This window comes from Podarcis tiliguerta, assembly GCF_965153285.1.
Source record: "Podarcis tiliguerta genome assembly, chromosome: Z".
NCBI lineage: Eukaryota > Metazoa > Chordata > Lepidosauria > Squamata > Lacertidae > Podarcis > Podarcis tiliguerta.
Window position 1 is genome coordinate 2,264,001 of NC_139553.1, and position 15,880 is coordinate 2,279,880.

Consider the following 15,880-nt stretch of genomic DNA (forward strand, 5'->3'; position numbering starts at 1 on the left):
TGCAATGGTGGTGGTGGGCGAGGGTTTGTGTCCGCACTTGTGTTTTTCCTAGGACCCGCCGCAAAAGACCCTGGGTGGGTGGTTATGGGCAGAGGGGCCTGTTATCTGCCAGATCCACACATCCACCCAGGCCTCAGTACTGTCTCCACTGACTGGTAGCAGCCAGCCAGGGGGCCCTCCCAGCTTTGCAACCCTTAGGGAAGGGGACGCCCAAGGTTGATCCTAGTGCCCTTTGTATGCCAAGCCAAGTGCCCATCCCCTGAGCTGCCAGGGGCACTTCCTGCTGCAGTGGACAGAGGGGTGAGATGGTCTTGGGCCACCTCAGAGCAGCGCTGGCCCACCCACCATGCTCTGCCAAGGCTTTCCCAAACAGCCTCCCAAGTTGGAGACTGGGTGTAGGGCTTCATGGGTGGAAGCAGGTGCAAGAACACAGGCCCTGGGGAGCAGCTGGACACTGGTTGCGGGGGGGGGGGGACTGCAGTCCTCCAGGTGCTGATGCAATACAACTCAGAGCAGCTCATGTGGCAAGTGGACAGAGGTGGGGGGAGCTGAGGGTCCCAGTAAAACCCAGGGACCCACCCCCACCTGTCTGCTTTGAAAACAGGAATTTGTGGCAATGGGGGGGCGCTGCATATGACAGCTTCTGCTGCGCACCTCTTCTGTGTCCCCCAAGAAAACCTGGCCCACTTCCTGTTTTTGTAGAACTGGCCCAGAAGCACCTGGGTCTGCACACCCAGAAATTCCACAAAAACAATAGAAAAGTCAGTATTTCTAATTTTGTTACTCATCAAGCAAAACTAAATTATGTTAACTTTTTAATATGCAGTGGTACCTCTGGCTGCGAACGGGAAGCCGTTCCGGAGGCCCGTTCGCAACATGAAAAGAGCGCAACTCGCAGCAGCGTGCCTGTGCACGCCCTGGTTGCAATCCACCGCTTCTGTGCATGCGCGTGACATCATTTTGCACGTCTGCACATGCGCAAATGGTGAAACCCGGAAGTAACCCTTTCTGGTACTTCCGGGTCGCCGCAGGACGTAACCTGAAAGAACATAACATGAGGAATGACTGTACAATATGTTTTGAATTCCCAAGTCATGCCACAACTTTTTTTAGCAGCTCCCATTTTTGGAAGCTGAAAAATTCAACACACGTTGCCATTCCAGCTCCAGAGCACCTTAGCTATAGACGGTGGTGGACACGACTCTGCTGGAGGTTTTGAAACAGAGGTTGAAGGGCCACCTTCCAGGGATTCTTGCGCTGTGATCCTGCCCTGCAGGGGGCTGGAATAGAGGACCCTTGGAGATGCCTTTCAGCTCTACAGTTCTACGAGTCTATGAAAAGACACTTTGGCCTCGTTCTCCTTCTCAGAACTGACAAGAAAGAGTCAGTCTTGCCTCAAGTCAGGCAAAGTAGCGGGGGCGGGCGGGCGGGGGGGGGGCAGGAGAGAAGAAAGAGAGAGAAATGCAAACTGACTGCAGAGCCAGAAGTGGACAGAGGCACCACCTGGTCTAGCAATGCCAGGTGTGCCCCCCACAGACTCTCCAGAAGACAGCTCCTAAGCTGCAGTCATTCATTCCCAGAAGGCCATCTTAGCCACTTGAGAGAATCTGGGCTTCTGTTCCAGGAGGAAATGCAGCTCATCCGTGGGCTCAGCCATTTGTGGGGGTGGCGGGGGCGTGTGTGAAGTGGAGTCCAGCCAGCCTTCTGGTTGAATGCCTCCTGGGGAAAGGAAGGCAAGGGCAGAGTGCTTTTTTCTTTTGGAGGTGGCGGAGAACAAGGCACGGGGGGAAGAGAACGTTTTTCTGATTGCATCACTGAGCGGCTCAAAGTAAGCAGAAGATATCTGCAGGTTGGGGAGGGGAAGGAAGGAAGGAAGGAAGGAAGGAAGGAAGGAAGGAAGGAAGACACACGCAATGACTCACCCGGATCCTTCTCATCGCGGCCACTATCTCCACGCGGCTGTTGGGTCTTGGCACGTCCAGACTGCCAATGTACTGAAGGGAGAGAGCAAAGCCAGGAGTGATTCGTTAAAGACTTTTGGAACAATTTGCCCCTGTTCCAAAGCTTGGTGCTGTGCACATCTGGCCCATTCTCATCGGTATCTGCAAGGGCTCTGTGCAGTCACACACTTATTTCTTACTACTACTACAGTGGTACCTCGGTTTAAGCACTTAATTCATTCTGGAGGTCCGTTCTTAACGTGAAACTGTTCTTAACCTGAAGCACCACTTTAGCTAATGGGGCCTCCTGCTGCCGCTGCACCGCTGCTGCACGATTTCTGTTCTCATCCTGAGGTAAAGTTCTTAACCCGAGGTTCTATTACGAGGGTTAGCGGAGTCTGAAACTTGAAGCACCTGTAACCTGAAGCGTCTGTAACCCGAGGTACCACTGTATTATTATTATTATAGCCCATCTTTTTCAGAGACTGGGACTCATGGCAGCTTACGCGAATCAAAGCAGCACAAATAAAATACAAAGGCTTTGTTGGCATCCATCTGTCTCGAGAGACAATGGAGTGCACCTTCAGGAGTGAAGTCCAACCACTGTGTTAGCAGCAGCAAAGTGAGCTCCCCGGGGCACAATCCTGGCCAGTGCGTCTGGAGGTCCTGGGCTGACCAAGACCCCTCTTTCCAAAAGAGAGCAATATGTTTGACACCTGCTAGGTTGCAGGAGTTGGATGGAAGGTGGCGTACAAGGTGCCATCCAACAGCCTTAGGGACTCCACTCTGGATGTGTGTAAGATTTGCTCCTGAGTTTTTTCTTTTCTTGAAGTTATCCTACAAGGTTTGGGACCAGAGCTTTCCTTCTCCCAGGTGGGCTACCTTCCCAGGGGGACTGGCCTCACCTGCCCCTCACTTCCCTCTACAGCATGTGCAGATACCACCTTATTGACTGTTGGACCCACTCATAATAATAATAATAATAATAATAATAATAATTTATTTATATCCCGCCCTCCCCAGCCGAAGCCTTGCTCAGAGCGGCTAACAACAGTAAAAGTAACACAATTTACATAAAATCACAATCAGTTAATTAAAATACATTCTAAAATCAATTCAGAATCAAATTAATGGCAGCCATTGGGCTAGAGTTCTATGAGGATTACCATAGGAGGGAGTCTGTGCCTTGGCCAAAGGCCTGGTGGAGCCAGGGCCCTGGTCTCTTGTGACAGAGCGTTCCACCAGATCAGGGCCACAGCCAAAAAGGCCCTGGCTCTGGTTGAGGCCAGCCTAACCTCCCTGTGGCCCGGGATCTCCAAGATGTTTTTTGTTTGGAGACCGTAAGGTCCTCCGTGGGACATACCAGGAGAGGTGGTCCCATAGGTACGAGGTCTTGTCTTGTCTGCTCAATCCTTTGGAGCCTATCTTCGCACGCTGAGGGGTTGTGACCCATTGGCTACCCTCACCAGATGCAGCCAACCACTTGAAGCCGTTCTCAGGACTGTGGCTGCTATCACATGCTGGCAGCTTCTAGGAACCACAGGTGAGAGCTGAGAGCAGGGTGGGGACCAAATGGGGATGAACTACCTGAGAAGGAGCACAACATGGCCCCCACCAGAGGTACTACCCCTCCCCTAACACCCCAGACACAGGCTAAAAACATAAAGACAATAACTAAATTCTATACAGTCGTACCTTGGAAGTCAAACAGCCTAGTTCCCGAACGCTTTGGCTCCCGAATGTCTCAATCCTGGAAGTGACTGTTCCGGTTTGTGAACTATTTTTGGAAGCCGAGTGTCCGACAGGGCTTCTGATTGGCTGCAGAGCTTCCTGCAGCCAATCAGAAGCCGCGCTTTAGTTTTGGAAGTCAAACGGACTTCCAGAACTGGTTCCGTTCGACTTCCAAGGTACGACTCTAATAGAATTAAAGGAATATTAAAAACCAATGTATTAAAATACAGTTTAAAAAAGAAGCACAGCATAATTTCAGGGCCTTTTCCTTTTTTAAAAAGTCAGTTCTCAAAGGCATGTGAGAATTAAACAGCATTCAGCTGCTGCCTAAAAGGCAAGGAGAGAGCCAGGCTTGCCTCTCTAGGGAGGGAGTACCAGAGTCTGGGAGTAGCCACCACCGAGCAGACCCTCTCCTGTGTCCTCACCAAGGCTGTGAGACTGTGAAAAGGGTTTCCCCTGAGGATCTCAGAATCTGGACAGGTTCACATGGGAAGATACGGTCCTCCAGAAAGCCTGGGGCCTAAGCCTACCCAAATATGCACAGATTGGCATTAAAGTTTGCAAGCACTCTGGCTGGGACAGAGCTCTGTGTTTGCACTGCAACAGCTGGATTGCAACCCTCTGGTCTGTTGAGTAACCCTACGGGTGTTCCATATCAGCTGATGTGTGCCTATCCTGGGGATGTCATAACACCCTTGACCCTGCGGTGGAAAGGAGTTGCAAAAACAAAGTTCTTGGCCTCCATTTCCTCACCCTCCATTTCCTGGCATTATGCTACTCCTCGCAAGATAAGCCAAGCCGACAGAATCCCACCTCTTGCCAAACTCAGCCAGCCTGGAATTGGTACCCGCCGGAGGAAATAACTGCTGATTTGCAAATTGTTCATTTTAATGAGGCTCTGTCACGGCAGGGCAAGGTGAAGACACTGAGAACCAGGCTGGGCCTGTACAAAAATTAGCACGCCAGTGACAGGATTTCTATTGCCCATCTCTCTCTCTCTCTCTCTCTCTCTCTCTCTCACACACACACACACACTCCATCGGACTTGGACCCGAGTGATACCCATCAAGCTTGCATCTGAGGGTGCCAACTCCAACATTGCTCAACTGGAGATTAGTTGCTCAACCTTCTTTAAGCCATAAGGGTGGTGGAAAGGAGCTTGGATGGGGGGGGGGCTTAGAGGTGAAATGGGGATTCTAATCCTGCTTAATGGTCTTGTACCTGAGCGCCAGAAGGGAAGCCATTTATTTATTTATTTCATAAAATTCATATAGCACTCGACTGCAGAAGATTGCCCAGCCGGCCGCTTCAATCTGTGGAACCGGAACTATTATTACGGGTGCCACATAATACCCACTCCAAATTTGTACGGAATTGATCTTTTAGTGCAGTGTTGCCCATACTCTGGAACTCCCTGCCTCTTGACACCAGGAAGGCACAACTTGCTGGTTGTGGTACCTGCTTAAGCCTACCCAGCTATGTGGAACATTGGCAAGTCTTTTAATCTGGTTTTTAGTTTCATCACTGTTATGTACTAAGCTTGGATCCCTAGAACAATAGGCAGGTAGGATCCCAGAATGCAACAACGGATTGGCTTGCAGGAGAAGACCAATCAGGCTCCAGGAGGAAGTTAATCAGCCTATTAGGCTGGTAGGATCTAAGAATGCAACAACTGATTGGCCTGCAGGAGAAGACCAATCAGGCTCCAGGAGGGAAGCAGAATCAGCCAATCAGGCGGGACTCATTGTGTAAATAATGTATATAAAAGCCTGAGGTTTGGGGGGGCAATTCAGTCACTGTTTTACAAGCTGCAAAAAAAGAGCATGAAATCACTGCAGGACTCCAAGTATTTTTCAACCACTTATTTAAATTAAGATCTGAATGTTTCAAATAGCTGTTTCACATGTTTTTACTGATAATTCCGTTGTTTCACTCTTTCTATAAACCGTTCTGAGGTAACCATTGGTTTGTTTGATTTTTACAATCAATTCCAAATAATTTTTTTTTGGGGGGGACTTCAAAGCCATTTGGGGTCAATGTATCATCAAGCCCACCTGGGGGCTGATGAGAGCTGGAGTCCAAGACATCTAGTGGGCACCAGCTTGGCAAAGGCTGCCATGGGCACAGCAGCAAACAGTGGAAGGAGCACATAGGAACACTCAGATTTCAAGAAAGTGCCAAGAAGGGGGAGGCTGGCATTAGTGTTATAAATTCAGATATATAAGCTAGGTGCCAAATGGCACCTTAAATCCAGGTTGCACTCGCCACAACAGAATGTCTATTGGCCAAGGGATTAGACTAGAGGATCCCCTGGGTTGCTTCCCACACAAGAATTCTACGACTCTATGATCTCAAAAAAACGAAGATCATGGCCACTGGTCCCATCACCTCCTGGTAAATAGAAGGGGAAGAAACGGAGGCAGTGAGAGATTTTACTTTCTTGGGCTCCATGATCACTGCAGATGGTGACAGCAGTCATGAAATTAAGAGACGCCTGCTTCTTGGGAGGAAAGCAATGGCAAACCTAGACAGCATTTTAAAAAGCAGAGACATCACCTTGCCAACAAAGGTCCGTATAGTAAAAGCTATGGTTTTCCCAGTGGTGATGTATGGAAGTGAGAGCTGGACCATAAAGAAGGCTGATCGCCGAAGAATTGACGCTTTTGAATTCTGGTGCTGGAGGAAACTCTTGAGAGTCCCATGGACTGCAAGAAGATCAAATGCATCCATTCTTAAGGAAATCAGCCCTGAGTGCTCACTGGAAGGACAGATCGTGAAGCTGAGGCTCCAATACTTTGGCCACCTCATGAGAAGAGAAGACTCCCTGGAAAGGACCCTGATGTTGGGAAAGATGGAGGGCACAAGGAGAAGGGGACAGCAGAGGACGAGATGGTTGGACGGTGTTTTCGAAGCTACCAGCATGAGTTTGACCAAACTGCGGGAGGCAGTGGAAGAGAGGAGTGCCTGGCGTGCTCTGGTCCATGCGGTCACGAAGAGTCGGGCACAACTAAACAACAACAACATGATCTTAGCTACTGTATCGCTTGACTGTATCTTGCTCTTGCAACAATTCACTTGTCCCAGTATGCAAGGAGGAGAAACACACACAGTGGAAATGGAATTAACTATGGACCAAGGTAGGTCTTTAAACTGCGGCCGCCAACCTGGTGCCCAGAAATCTCCTCATGATTGCAACTGGTCCTATGCCAGGAGCAAAACACATAATCTCAGGGCACCAGTTTTTGCTTTACTGGCCACCTGCAGGCCAGGTACAGAAGCAATACAGTGCCCTCTGTGGTGTAGTGGTTAAGAGCGGTGGACTCGTAATCTGGTGAACCGGGTTCGCTTCCCCGCTCCTCCACCTGCAGCTGCTGGGTGACCTTGGGCCAGTCACACTTCTCTGAAGTCTCTCAGCCCCACTCACCTCACAGAGTCTTTGTTGTGGGGGAGGAAGGGAAAGGAGATTGTTAGCTGCTTTGAGACTCCTTAGGGTAGTGACTCTTGAGAGTCCCACGGACTGCGAGAAGATCAAACCTATCCATTCTTAAGGAAATCAGCCCTGAGTGCTCACTGGAAGGACAGATCCTGAAGCTGAGGTTCCAAGACTTTGGCCACCTCATGAGAAGAGAAGACTCCCTGGAAAAGACCCTGATGCTGGGAAAGATGGAGGGCACAAGGAGAAGGGGACGACAGAGGACGAGATGGTTGGACGGTGTTTTCGAAGCTACCAGCATGAGTTTGACCAAACTGCGGGAGGCAGTGGAAGAAAGGAATGCCTGGCGTGCTCTGGTCCATGCGGTCATGAAGAGGCGGACACGACTAAACAACAACAACATGATCTTAGCTACTGTATTGCTTGACTGTATCTTGCTCTTGCAACAATTCACTTGTCCCAGTATGCAAGGAGGAGAAACACACACAGAGGAAATGGAATTAACTATGGACCAAGGTAGGTCTTTAAACTGCGGCCGCCAATACAGTGTCCTCTGTCGTGTAGTGGTTCAGAGCAGTGGACTCGTAATCTGGTGAACCGGGTTCAATTCCCTGCTCCTCCACATGCAGCTGCTGGGTGACTTTGGGCTGTTCACACTTCTCTGAAGTCTCTCAGCCCCACTCACCTCACAGAGTGTTTGTTGTGGGGGAGGAAGGGAAAGGAGAATGTTAGCTGCTTTGAGACTCCTTAGGGTAGTGATAAAGCGGGATATCAAATCCAAACTCTTATTCTTCCTCTTCTTCTCTGGATGTTGGCGGACTCCAACTCCCACCATTCCTAGCCAGCCATTACCACACTGGCTGGTGCTGAAGGGAGCTGGAGCTGAAACAGTTGCTGCAGCTTATCCAGAAGATCAAGAAGGGAACCTCTGCCAAACCTGTTCTCCTGTTTATGCTGCAGGAGGGAACGTTATTTACAGGTGAAACTCAAAAATTTAGAATATCGTGGAAACGTTCCTTTATTTCAGTAATTCAACTTAAAAGGTGAAACTAATATATGAGATAGACTCATGACATGCAAAGCGAGATCTGCTTCTACTTCTCAGAGGTCCAATCTTGCTCAATTTGTAATCCTTGTTTTGCTGATTTCCTTGAATATTCTAATTTTCTGAGATTGTTAATTTGGAGTTTTCATAAGCTATACGCCATGATCATCGCAATGATAACAAATCAGGGCTTGACATATCTTGCTTTGCATGTCACGAGTCAATCTCATATACAGTGGTACCTTGGGTTACAGACGCTTCAGGTTACAGACGCTTCAGGTTACAGATGCTTCAGGTTACAGACTCCGCTAACCCAGAAATAGTACCTTGGGTTAAGAACTTTGATTCAGGATGAGAACAGAAATTGCGCCGCCGCCGCGAGAAGCCCCGTTAGCTAAAGTGGTATCTCAGGTTAAGAACAGTTTCAGGTTAAGAACGGACCTCCAGAATGAATTAAGTACGTAATTTGAGGTACCACTGTATTAGTTTCACCTTTCAAGCTGAATTAGTGAAATAAATGAACTTTCCCACGATATTCTAATTTTTTGAGTTTCACCTGTGCTGTTGTTGTTGTTTGCATTTATAGCCCTCCTTTTTTCCAAGGAGCTCAAGGTAGCGTACATGGCTTCCCACTTCCTCATTTTAACCTCACAACAGCCTTGCGAGGTAGGCAGGATCAGGACCCCCAGATGCTTCCAGGCCCTGTTCCCCTTTCCAGCTCTGTTGGGGCTCAGGGGTCTTTGTGGCACGCTGCAATCCGTCTTATTTCACGGAGACCAGACTCCTAGACACCTTTGGCACTTTAGGGTCTGCAGTCCAAAGCAGAGCTGTGCCACCCGCATCCCCATGAAACTGTGAAACATATTTCCTTCATAAAAATGATGAACAGCCAGTGCTCTCTGCCTGATGTGTAAGAATGTCAAACCACAAAGCAAAACAAACACAGGGCTCTGTCCCCTAGAAGACTGCAATCTGTAGTAATGAGGGTCTGCTTCTTTTTCTTCTTCATTAATTAATTAATTTATGACTATTATTATTATTATTATTATTATTATTATATATTTATTAAATTTTCATACCACCCTTCATCTGAAGATCACAGGGACGTTTGCAGCATAAATTACAAAATAAAAACACAAAATACATAACATAATACAGTGGCACCTCAGGTTACATACGCTTCAGGTTACATACGCTTCAGGTTACAGACTCTGCTAACCCAGAAATAGTGCTTCAGGTTAAGAACTTTGCTTCAGGATGAGAACAGAAATCGGGCTCCGGCGGCAAAGCAGCAGCAAGAGGCCCCATTAGCTAAAGTGGTGCTTCAGGTTAAGAACAGTTTCAGAATGGACCTCTGGAACAAATTAAGTACTTAACCTCAGGTACCACTGTAATAACAACAAAAGCCAATAACCCTGAATAATAAGGGGGAAATTGATGTACTGAAATCACTGTTCCCCCCCCCCCTCAGGTGCTGATCATTCTCACGATTGTCCATCAGAATATCACCTACTCAAACAATGAGAGGGACCAATGTTTTCCCAAGACTATATAATCTCCCTCTCCTATGAAGAACGGATGACCTTGGCTTTCTTTACCCTATTCTTGTGCTTCACCACAAATTCTGTTTGGGGAATCTTTATTAAATACAAAGGCACTCTGATAGTTAATTCCAGGCTTGATGAAGCTTGCAAAATATAAGGAAATCTGAAGATAAACATCTGCATTCCTTTAAAAGCATGAGACCATTGTTAATAACAGACTGATAAACCACACATTGTTATTAATAATAATATTATTACTACTACCATTTTAAAAGCCCGTCCACCCTCTGAAATCAACAAGACGTTCCTTTGCACCTTTCCCATTTTTCCAGATATTTTCTAAAAGTGCTAATGTGCTTCTGGGCTCAAACTCCTTCAGAAAACACCACTCTCTGCGTTACATATTCGGCATGGCTTTGCTCAGAAACCAGCTTGGCTCAATCCCACAGGGCTTAAAACTATCTAGCAACTGGGTTCTAGGACTGCAATCTTAGGATTTATTGTGGTTTTGGGAACAAAGACAGAGAGGGTTTGGCAAGGAAAGATTCCCAGCCAGGGAGGGGAGCTGGCTATTTTAAAAAGGGGGAAAGCGGTGGCACAGCTTGAGAAGGGGGAGGGGCAGATGACAGTGTCCGGCATCTAAAGCATCTCTCTCCCCCAGCCCCCACTCCCGCCCCCCAAAACACCCATTATTGTCTGCGAAGGTCAGTCTTCACACAGCTCCTCCCACCATCCTGCCTGCCACCCAGAGCGCCTTTAATGGAAGGATGGTCCCATAAGAGAGGTCAAGATCGTATGACCCTCTTGGAGCTCACCCCTGCCACAACTGGCAAGCATTTACAAATTACTTTTGCACAAGGTAAGCACATCCTGATTTTGGTTCTCTTTGCACCACCCACACTGGAAGGCGGACTAAATACAGGTCAAACGGTCAAATCAAATTCCACGTGTCCCTTCAGAGTGACACAGAACTATTTGCCCGGCAGAACTGAGGTTTTCTTGCCCATCTGCTGAGCACAGTTGTAGCAATAAACAGCTGGCAAAAAATACCACTGCCATTCTGCCATGTGAAGGGTTCTGTATAGCTTGGAAGCTTGCATTATTTTCAGACGCAAATGGGATTTTGATACCAAGCTGGTATCAGCAACGGGCTGCCCAGGCAGGCAAGAACATGATTAGAGGCTCCAAGGAATATTAGACTTTGTTTTCAGTCCTCTATAAAGCTGGGACCTAAATGCTGGCATCACTTAAATGCCACTTCAAATGCAAATATTCACATTACAGTTCTTAAATTTTGCCATGGAAACCTTCATTCTCTAGGTCTAAAAAGAATCCGTTCCCCTTATGCTCTGCTTGATGAAGAATTCTGTGTCAGCAACACAGCCTGCATATTCTTCCCCCAGATTTCAGGACCCACAGAGCTATTCATAGGACACATGTGGCAGCACACAACCAAGCCTCAGTTCAGACACGGAGAAGAAGGGGCAGAGCCTCAACAGCACGAGCACCAGATTTGCAAGCAAAAGTTCCCAGACTCATTCCTTGGAATCTCCAAGTAGAGACTAGGAAGAACTGTAGCTCAGCTGGTTTGAGCGTGGTGCTGATAATGCAAAGGTTGCAGGTTTGATCCCTGTATGGGGCAGCTGCCTATTCCTGCATTGCAGGGGGTTGGACTAGATGATCCTCAGGGTCCCTTCCAACTCTACAGTTCTATGACTCTAGATACTGGGCTGGATGGACCAAGGGTCTGACTGAGTATCAAGGCAACTTCTGAAGACTGGATCCTGGAGTGAGGAAGTTTTCACCACCACCTCAGAGCAGGTTCCTAATGATTCCTGCAGGGAAAATGCCCAACAGATTTAAACTCTGAAAACCAGAGAAGATTAATTTTGAATATGAAACCATACTGAGCAGGATAAGCCAGTTTATATGGAACAGGATCATACAACCGTTATGACCTCTTGAATCTGCGCCCCTTGACTCCCTGAATAAACTTCCTTGGCTCCATCTGATTAGGACGTAATTAAAAAGAAATTGGTTGGCCCGACTCTCTTGACTTTGTTTTTCCCCTCTGTAAATGACATCGCAGATCTTTTGGGATAAACGCATTTTGACTGCAGGGTGTGGGAACAGCCAGTTCCAAACACTACAAGAATAAAAGCCGGAGTCCTTTTAAATTTGGCTGGAAAGATCTGCAGGTCAGCTGTACTTGCTGATGCTCTTAGGCGGATTCATGGAGAAGGAGAGGGATAGCCATCTCAGCTCTGCAGCAACGCTTTTGAATCCCAGTTTCTGGGACCCACAGGACGGGAAAGGGCTGTTCTTGCCTCTAATCTTGCTTGTGGGTTTCCCACAGGAGCATATGGTTGGTCACTATGAGAACAGGATTCTGGACTACCAAATGTAACTCTCTGGGCATAGTCTGGGACCTAGAAACCACTGTCAAATCTATACCTATGATCCCCCGCTCCTGATGCCCCACCAGCCCAAGCAGCCTTTTCTGGCAACCTACCTTAAAAGTAAAGGGACCCCTGACCATTAGGTCCAGTCGTGGCCGACTCTGGGGTTGCGGCGCTCATCTCGCTTTATTGGCCGAGGGAGCCGGCATACAGCTTCCGGGTCATGTGGCCAGCATGACAAAGCCGCTTCTGGCAAACCAGAGCAGCACACGGAAATGCCGTTTACCTTCCCGCCAGAGCGGTACCTATTTATCTACTTGCACTTTGACGTGCTTTCGAACTGCTAGGTTGGCAGGAGCAGGGATCGAGCAACGGGAACTCATCCCGTCGCGGGGATTCAAACCACCGACCTTCTGATCGGCAAGTCCTAGGCTCTGTGGTTTAACCCATAGCGCAACCTACCTTAGCACAGTGGTAGAGCACCTGTCTTACGTACAGAAGGTCCACTACATCTCCAGGTTAGGGTGGGAATGTCTCTCATCGACAAAACCGTAAAAGCCACTACTGTTGCCTGTCAGTGTGGATACCGCTGAGCCAGATAGGCGGTGGTTGGCCCGATTCTGTATAAGGCACACCCCCATGCTATTGTCAGGCAGCTGGGAGGCAGGTAGCCCTGTAAATCTATTATTGTAATTATATTTATTTATATCCCGCTTTTCCCCCAGGCTGGGACTGAAAGTGGCCTACACAAATTAAAACAAAGCAGCCAAAATACAAAAGAGAGTGCTAAGAATGTATAGAAGGGAGCCGCCGCGAACTCTTTTAAAACAGCTTATAAGAATATAAGACAAGACTGCTGGATCAGGCCACTCTTCTCTCAGTGGCCACCCAGATGCAAGCAGGATCTGAGCCCAAAAGCATCACTTGCCTTCCTGTGGCCTCCAGCAACTGGTAAGCATTCAGAAGTTAGTAATAAGAACGCCTACTGCTGCCAAGTTACCCAAATATCTCCCAGGAGATCCTAATCTACCTTCTTGCTACCTGTGTGCTAAGGAGCCCCCCCCCCCCCAGGAATGCAACAAGCGAGGAATCACTCACACTCCTTCCCCTGGGACTGCTGCTCTCCAGTCTGGCTTAGGAACAGGGGCTGCAGCGGTGCAACCTTCCTGCAATGGGGCCAAGCATCCATCTCAATCAGCACCGCAATTTAAGCAACGGGCAGTTGCACGTTTTGAGGGATTTCCACAAGCAGAGAATAAAGGGCGTACTCTCTCCCCCGCTCTTTGCAGCTGCTGCTCCCGGTAACCAGCACACAGAAGCAGACTGCAGCTACACACAGAGGTTCTATTTAGCTATAAGGCAACAGAGAGATCTGCCGGATCAGACCAAAGGTCCTTCTGGTCCAGCACTCTGTCCGCAAAAGCAGCCAGCTGGATGACCCCAGGGAAGGTTGTTAACCTGCAAGCCATGTTCCCAGAGGGCACACTGCCCCTACACATGGAGGCTCCATTGTAGGGGCTATGACTATGGCCACCTAGGTGGGAACCTAGCCCCCTTCCCTAAGTGCTAGGAGTAGGGAGTCTGAGCTTGGGGAGGGGGCGCACATTTTCAGGTTGGTTTGAGCCCCAGCACTTGTCTGACATGTGCCTGCCACTGCACAAGGCCTGCAGGCTGCCTTGGAGGCTGAAACATGGTCAGAGGCTCAGTGGACTTGGATGCCCAGGTGTGGACAGTGCGCCTAGGGGCAGGCGCTCCCCCCCCCACCTCACAGGCACATGAAATTGCTGCATTCTCCACTACCAAATAAAAGGAGAAGGGAAGAGTTATCGCCTCTCTCTTCTTACAGGACTTCTGTACCTGTAACAACTTCTACGAGAGGTAGAAATCTTAAGGAATTATTCCCACTCCCTGGGAATGATGGGGTGAAAGCTGCACCTGTGAGATTCCTGCCTTCTTAGGTGTTGGATCAAAGGCTACAACCTGAAGCACTCTTGCTACTGGGAGCAAAGGCGGTAGACGTCTGTAAGCATGCAAGGGGTTCGCTGCCCAACGCGAGCCAAAAGCTCTGCACATGTTCTGGGAACCCCTTTTCCTCAGCGCTCCGAGTTACGGCTTTGACCCGGGAAATCACGGGAGCTTCCTAGTCAAACACGCCGAAGGAGGAGGGGGAGGAGAGCTGCTTGCCGGGGAACCAAAGCGTGTCTTGAAAAGCGCTCTGCACATGCACGGGCAGACCTCTTTCTTTGGAGGTGACAATCCGCGCCCCACGGCTGCGGGTACTGGAGAGAACCTGGCTGGGCTGTCGCCGCCAGACGGGGTGGGGCGGTGGGACGGGACCTCCGGCCTGGAGGAAGCAGCGGTGGCAGCGCGGGATCCCGTGCGTAAAGGCGCGCAAAGGCGCCTGCCACAAACCCCCGGCTCACCTTGGCCTGGAAGTGGATCCCGTGCTGGAAGGCTTCCTCGTTGTGCAGCGGCACCCGCGAGTCTCCGGCATCGTCCACCAGGTTGTAGCGGTTCTTGAGCTTGACCGGCATCTTGCAGGAGCATCGCCCGGCCGCCCCGACGGCGAGTCCCTGCCGCGCGCGCGCGCCAGCAGCCGCCGCCGCAGCAAAGAGCAGGAGCCGGGAGCCGGGAGCGCAGCGCTTGGCTCGCCCAGGACGAGGGCGCCGAGGAGGAGGAGGAGGAGGAGGAAGCTCCTCCCGGCGCTTCCCTCTTCCCGAGTGATGCGGTACGTTGGGGCGGAGCTGAAGCGAGGCAGCGGCTGCGGGCACCGGGGAATGGAGGCGACGGGGGAGAAAGGGAGGAAGGAGGCGGGCGCTGCCGCGGAACCTCCCGGGGTGGGAAAGGGGACCTCCTGCAGGCGGCGAGGGCGGAGGCATGCCCAATCCTGCTTGGTTTATTTTGTGTGTTGGGGTGTGTGGTTTTTTTTGGGGGGGGGGGTTGCTTTGCTGCTCCATTGGGCAAAGAAGGAGGGGTGTAAGTTAATGTTGCTTGTTATTATTTTTATGGCTTATATATATTTTTATGGTTATATATATTCTTGCATGACACACAACCCTTTCCCCTTCCTTGTACTGTGGTACTGTGTTGCGTATGTCCTGGTAGGTAGATATTTGCTGTAAGTCGCTTGGAGACTAATCGGTTTAATAAAATTATTATTATTATTATTATTATTAAACTCCAACCCTCCAAAGTCCACTTTATTATTATTACTATAGTAACAGCTATAGCTCAGACATTGTGGAGATTTAAAAACAATGCCTGTGGCATAGCAGTTAGTTATTGACAGTGTTGCTTGTGCTGTTAAATGGCCAATTGTTGTTGTTATTATTTTATCTATTTATATCCCGCCTTTTCCCCTATCTGGACACAAGGCAGCTTACAGATAAAAACAAGAACCACTAAACACATAGGGAAAGTATTGTTAAACAACCATTGAACATTAAGAGAATTAAAACTACCTACCTATATAAAATTTATAAAAATCATACAATTAAAATAAAAACAGCACCAGCCCTTTCAGTAACAACAGCCAGTTCCCAAAAGCCTGCTGGAACAAGAAGGCCTTCGCCTGCTGATGTAAGGAATGCAAGGAGGGAGCCAATCTGGCTTCTCTAGACAGGTAGTTCCAAAGCTGCCACCACCAAAAAGGCCCTGTCTCACGTCCCCACCAAGCGTGCTGGTAAGAGTGGCAGGCCTGAGAGAAAGACCTCCTCGCAAGATCTCAAAACATGGGCAGGGTCGTATGGGGGGGGGGGGATACGAAGATGTTTATGTGTTGCTTATCT

The 15,880-nt window shown here is 49.1% G+C and overlaps 1 protein-coding gene across 2 annotated transcripts in view; it reads right to left on the minus strand.

The window, feature by feature from the left end:
- Positions 1-14,861, minus strand: part of LOC310669268 (carboxyl-terminal PDZ ligand of neuronal nitric oxide synthase protein-like) — a 51,228-nt gene extending 36,367 nt beyond the window's left edge. The window contains exons 1-2 of one of the 2 annotated variants that reach the window (XM_083423079.1): positions 14,516-14,861; positions 1,923-1,994 (exon numbers count right to left, since the gene is read on the minus strand). In XM_083423079.1, coding sequence (XP_083279205.1) covers positions 1,923-1,994; positions 14,516-14,626 — 183 coding nt within the window. In that variant the 5' untranslated portion in view covers positions 14,627-14,861. The remainder of the gene's footprint in view (positions 1-1,922; positions 1,995-14,515) is intronic. The other variant, XM_083423080.1, reaches the window with a different exon arrangement.
- Positions 14,862-15,880: the final 1,019 nt, after the last annotated feature.